Genomic DNA, 6,419 nt, shown 5'->3' with positions numbered 1-6,419 from the left:
TCAATCGTAGCGTAGTGTCGTCCTTTCATGGGCCTCTTCAGTTTCGGGAACAAGAAAAAGTCACAGGGGGCCAGAATCTGGGGAATACGGTGGCTGCTGCATCATTAGTGTGTTGTTTTTGGTCAAAAATTCGCGCACAAGCAACGATGTGTGAGCAGGGGCGTTATCATGGTGCAAAAGCCAATTTTTGTTCTTCCACAAATCCGGGCGTTTCTGGCGGATTGCTTCGCGCAAATTGCGCATAACTTGCCCACTCCTCAGCGAGGTCCTCAGCAATCTCTCTAACGGTGATTCGACGATTGGCCAATACTATTTTCTTCACTTCATCAATGTTTTCGTCTGTTGTTGACGTGCTCGGGCGTCCGGCACGCTCTTCGTCGTTCACATCTTCTCGGCCCTCTGAGAACATTTTGTACCACCGATAAACGTTGCTTCGGTCCAAGGTAGCTTCACCATATGCCACAGTCAACATTCGGAATGCGTCCGCGCACTTAATTTTGTTTTTCACACAAAATTTGATACAGATTCTTTGATCCATTTTTTGGAATAGGCAAAAGTCGAAGACGAGCCAAAACACGTGCAAGCAGCTGTCAAAAATTAACTGAACATTCAAAATGGCTGAACTTGTCGGCATAAGTGAGAGACATGAGTACCAACATCCACAAAAAATCGAAAATCGAATATACGTAACCCGCGGAAATTCAAAATTCGCGATTCTTTTTGAACAGACCTCGTATCCTTTATTATTTCATCTCTTCAAATAAATTGCACGAATTGTTAGTAAGTTCTTTTACTCCTTATTTAATCTCTGATATATGCCCGTGTTTGATAGCATCTTCTCTATATTTTTATTATATTCTAATCATTGCCAGTCACATTATTCTTATCTATTTTCGTAATAAGTATATTATTGTTGTTCTTAATGAATTTTCTGTTAACTTTACTCAGTGGGCTACCAACTTCTAGTTACTATTTAATTCAGGAATATTGTTTTGTAATTTTTGGATGATAAGGATGAATTTATTTCTAGTTCAATTGGCCATGTTATATTATTTTTAAAGTATTCGATAAATTTTACTATAGTTTTATCTTTTTTAGCATATGTTAGTGGTAAACTAAACCATTCACATAATTGTAAAGATTTTGTATTTTTTGCGAGATGTGATTATTGCTTAGGTTGATGAACCATTATTTTTCATGTTTTATTAAGAGAAGCAGCTTCTCTAAATTCATCAAGAGAAATATGAATATTAAGTACATCCATTGCTCAATTTCCATCAAAAGAGACTTTGTTTATCACCAATTCGTCACCATCATCTCTGCTTACCACCGACCCGTTATAATTGATAGGAATAGGCTGAATACTACATTTAATTGTCTTTTTTTTTGTTTAATTTTTAGCATATTAATTTTGTTTATAATTCTATTTTTTTATTTAACCAATAAATATGTTTGTTGTTTATTGAACATTAAAAAACATTTTCTAAGGGTATCGCACAGTGGGATAAAAATCGAAAAAGGTGGACATGAGCATGTAACATTGAAAAATCGTCTCAAAAATCTTTACTCGGGGGTTTTTGGGGTCGCTGAATTCGAATCTGACATTTTTTTTTTGAAAAACAAAAATGGCGGATCCAATATGGCGGATGAAAAAATTAAAAATTGATCCGAATTGCTTGAAACTCGTTACTCGGGGGTTTTTGGGGCGCTGAATTCAAATGTGACAATATTTTTCTAGAAAATAAAATTGCTGCTGCAGTATAGCGATCTAAATTTGAAATTTTGTTCAAGGAAAGGTTTTATGAAAAAGAAATACAAGTTGGAAGTGACACATCAATATTTTTTATTCCTACTTAATATATATATCATTATTATATATTATTATAATAAAATTGATATATCAATCGCTGTCAACTTCAAAATCGCTTTCATGTGTAACATCTGAAATTTCTACTTCGCTTTCTGTATCTGAATCATTTATGATCATTTGCCGTGCTTCATATAACAGTGATTTCTTTTGTTTTTTTGGAATTTTTCGAACGCTTGATACAAAGGGATCGGAGCTAAGCAATAGTCGATGAAATACATCGGTCATTGTCGCTTTGCGGCTATGTTTTCTCGAAAAATCTCGACGATATTTTTTTATTAACTTATTACTAGCTTCCTGCGCTTCCTCAGACATTTGGCCAATTGGCAACAAAGCCGAAGCTATTATTAAAGGACCATGTATCAATAGTTTATGGATAGTTGTTGGCATCGGATACCATGGATACAAATCCACAAACAGCTCAGCTGTTTCAAAGGCGAACTTCTCGTATTTACTAATATCGATGTCATAGTTTGATGAGATCAATTGTAGAATTACATGAAATCTCCTGATCAAACGAACATCTATATTAGTAATTTCAGAGGAAGTTGCAGCCTCTTGAAAAAAGCGACGAGCAGTGTTGCCGTCGTTTGAACTGCCCCCTTGCTTCGGTTGGTCAACAATTAGGCCTAATTTTTCCTTGAAGGCTTTCTGTGTATCAGCCTTTCTTTTCTCAACAATTTTTTTAACGTTCGCACCCCTCGCTTGCCATTTTTTGATATCTAGTTTGTATGACAAATGTAAGCAACACTCGAAACATCGGATCCAAGCATGTAACGAAGATATGCCAAATTCTAAATTTGTCTCATTTATATCAAGTCCAACCATCATATTAATATCATTGAAGTCTTTGGAGGTTGCGTTACACAAATAACAACGTTGTGCTGAGTCAGTTTCCGACAGTGCGTTGCAAACTTTACCGTCCACCATTGTCAGTGATAAACTGTAACGCACCTTAATATTCTTCCCGCGAAAATATTCGTTAAACGGAACAAGATTTTCCACTTGGTCTTCGACATATTTCACTTCGTTTCTGGTTGTTTCCGGTGTTTCTTTTAAATACTCTACTTTAATTGGTCTGCAAAACCGTGAGGAAGAAGGTCGGGGATTTTGCCATATGATCATTTCTGTACCATCCTCTGCAATGTGCAACAATCGCAAAGGTACTAGTGATGTAAAAAATATACTACTATCTGTTACTGCATCGTCATTACTGGAAAACTTTTGCTTATAGACACTTTGCCCCGACGTTCCGTCACAGCCCCACTTGCAGATTAAATTCAAGTTTAACAAAACATCGTCTTTCAAGTTTAAAATGTCATTTGTTCGCAGATTTAAAATACGCTTAACAGTATGATTCAGTAAGGATTGAAGACTTATAGAACCACATGTTTCAGTGATTGTGATTGATTCTTTGTCAGGGTAACACATTTTCTTTGCTTCTGCGACGATGACATAAGAAGGATAAGCTTTCGAATTGACCATTGTACAACCTGACCTTACAACTAAATACTGCCGCTTGGAAAAATTCGCTTCAATGAAAACAGACAATGCTTCTTCAGGCGTCAATGTTCTCTCTTTGACCTGGCCTTCCGACGATCTGTACGATGATGCTTTAGATGGACTCCCCTCCGAGACCCTTTTAACCACGTGCGCTGCGTCAACTTGTCCTGCTGATCGAAGGCTCATCTGAGTTGCGAATGCGAGTTCCTCAGCACCGTACTCTTGTCGCAGTTGTTGGGTTCTTCTACGTTTTGATCTGTCACTGCATTCCGCGAAGCTTTTCGAATGTCTTTTTTCAGTATTTGTTTCACCGGATGCTTTTTGATCATTGAACACAATGGAACCATTTAACCATTCCTGATTTTTTGCTCTAAATCTGCTCTCTGTTCTCGCCGATTCTTTCCATAAAGTGCGAAATCGATACAACAAATAGGACACACTTTTCTTCTCTTCTTCCGATAAATAATATTTCCGATTCGCTTTTTTGGAAACGTAGTTTTCCACTACTTCAAGAGTTTTTGTTAGTTCGTTGTTCAATAAGTCTTTCAGAATGATGAATAGTTCACTTCTCTGAATGGATATCTTCTCGTTAGACCTCATTTCTGAAAAAAAATCAATATTACATTACTCATTATAGAAATAATTAAAAAATTATCCATTTTTGCCATATATTGATTTTTAAAAAATTAATTATATATTCTTGAAATTTTATTATTTAGGTTATACACTCAATTCACTTTTTTAATCGATAGTCTGATTCGTAAATAGCGACCCCGAAAACCCCCCAGTAATGATTTGGTAAATATTTATCAATTTTTTAAAATGTTTGGCCGCCATATTGGATCCGCCATTTTGTTTTTCAAAATAAAATTGTCAGATTCGAATTCAGCGACCCCGAAAACCTAAAAATCAGATATATCTTCTTGATTAACAACATACATAAAGATTTATCGACATTTCAAAATTTTTTCCGCCATATTGAATCCCCCATTTCGTTTTTGAAAAAAATATCATCAGATTCGTAATCAGCGACCTCAAAAACCCCCAAGTAACCATTTTCAGCAACATTCATTAAAATGGAATCAATTTTTTAGTCATTTACATGTTCTTTATATTTTGCATATTTATGCATGTTTATAAACCAAGTAATGTAAACAGCGGGGTTGCAGGTTGTTGCAGCTAATTCCTTCGCGAATTCAAAGTTCAGGGGTTATTAAACAATTTCCCGTGTCATCCATTGATCGAGTGAAGTCGAGTGGTAAACTTTTTCATCAATGTTTACTAAATTTTTTGCATATAAATGACAAAAACATAGGTTCACTTAATTATTTATAAATATTTACTGGTTAGTAATTAAGAAATTATAATTTTTCGTTAAATTCTACATACCTTGCTGAGAAGAATCCATATAGCGACTTTTCAATATCTACTTTTATCGAGAAATGCACACACTTTCACTTTTCGGTCGGAACTGCACATGTTTTCGTTCTCGACGCGTCTCCTCCAACGGTCAACTTTCGAATGGCCCTATGCAATGCTGTGCGGCATGTAGCGCTTGAAAACCGGTTTTCTTTGTACTTTGGGGTTCCTAGAAACGGTCGGGACACATTGCAGCGTTAAACTAGAACCTTCGATTTTCGGCAAATGGCCAGCTTTTTACGATTTCATCCCACTGTGCGTCGTGTAACAAAGATAAAAAAAAATAAAAGTTTCCAATAGTTTACTATGAAGAATAGGGCCTATATTGCGACGGCTGACAGTCGGCCGTGAAATCGGCCGGTGGATTAAGTTGAAAGGGAAAGCGCTCGGTGGCACGGCTGACTCGCGAATCACTGAGCCTGATATAAACTTTAAAGATGCACCGGATCATAAAATTATTGGGTATCGTATATCCGTACAGAATGTAACATCAGATATCTGCTATCCGATCGGATATTCGAGAAGGCAATTTCTTCGAGTCGGATATCCCATTTTTCGGATATTCGACCGAATTCCGAGAAAGTCTTCTAAAAAAAAAGGCATATAGGGAAAAAAATTGTAATTTTGCAACAATGTATGAGATGTTATAGCACCATAAATATGCATACTAATTTCTAGAACATTTGTATATGAAAAAAATCAACAATTTAATGATGTTAAATTTCAAACGGATATATTCCCGGATACTAATGATATCCGGCTATCTGATAGGATAGTAGAAAAGTGTCGGATAATACCAGATACCGGATTCTTTGGTGCATCCGGTGCATCCCTACTAAACAGATACTCCGGTACATCTCTACTAAACAAGAGCTCACTGAACGCTCAGTGAGCGGTCGCATGGTGGAAGGTTACATGGTGTGTGCAGGCCAAACCAAGCTTATTTTTGCTCAACGTCGTCGATAGTAGGCAAGGGCTCACCGACCATGAAACATATTTCGCGTTTCGCAGTTGCAGCCATGATGTACCATTGGTGCAGGCGGCGCAGCTGAGTGTACTGTTTTACGCATTTCTTTGAGCATCAGAGTTTCTTTTTCTATCCAAGCAGAATAAGTCATGATATCAAAATAATATCGAAATAATATCGAAATTCAATGACTTAAAAATAATCATTAAAAGTTACTTTTCAATCATTTCCGATTCATTTAAATGTCATTTCCGTGACTAAACTGTTCTGTGACAGTTTAGATATTCTTATTGTATGTTCATACATCCAACTAGATTATGTCATCAGGGAAAGGAAATAAAAAATTTATTATTGTGTGATATATAATATAAACGCGTTACACGTATCAAGAGATGACGCGTAACTAGTAAAATTTCAGATTCTTTAGCTATGGTATCAGTTGTTGACACGTTCACATGTTGACGTGTTCTGTGTGCAACAAGTCTTACTCCTGTGCAAGAGCGAACTTTTTGTTACTTTTTGTTTGCAAGAAATTTTTCGCAAAAATTCGTTGATTCAGATAAGTGTAATAGTACAAAATGGTACAAGTTTGTATAGTGTGTGGTTGTATTGTATAATAATTCTGAAAAAGCGGTAAACGTATAAGTTTCTTTCAATTCAAAA

At 36.1% G+C, this 6,419-nt stretch overlaps 1 protein-coding gene across 1 annotated transcript; it reads right to left on the bottom strand.

Moving 5' to 3' along the window:
* Window positions 1-1,900: 1,900 nt before the first annotated feature.
* On the bottom strand, window positions 1,901-4,772 carry LOC108756365. The gene is made up of 2 exons (XM_018500106.1): window positions 4,760-4,772; window positions 1,901-3,972 (listed from the first exon to the last, which is right to left on the bottom strand). The coding sequence occupies exon 2, from the start codon at window positions 3,968-3,970 to the stop codon at window positions 1,901-1,903; it is 2,070 nt and encodes a 689-aa protein (XP_018355608.1). The 5' UTR covers window positions 3,971-3,972; window positions 4,760-4,772.
* Between the last annotated feature and the right edge of the window lie 1,647 nt (window positions 4,773-6,419).

This window comes from Trachymyrmex septentrionalis, unplaced genomic scaffold, assembly GCF_001594115.1.
Source record: "Trachymyrmex septentrionalis isolate Tsep2-gDNA-1 unplaced genomic scaffold, Tsep1.0 scaffold99, whole genome shotgun sequence".
NCBI classification, from domain to species: Eukaryota; Metazoa; Arthropoda; class Insecta; order Hymenoptera; family Formicidae; genus Trachymyrmex; species Trachymyrmex septentrionalis.
The sequence above is the reverse complement of the archived record's forward strand: the minus strand, read 5'-3'. Positions and strand labels throughout refer to the sequence as shown.

Bases quoted from the DNA above. Each gene is read 5' to 3' on its own strand.
- LOC108756365 (XM_018500106.1), bottom strand. From the start codon at position 3,970: ATGAGGTCTAACGAGAAGATATCCATTCAGAGAAGTGAACTATTCATC.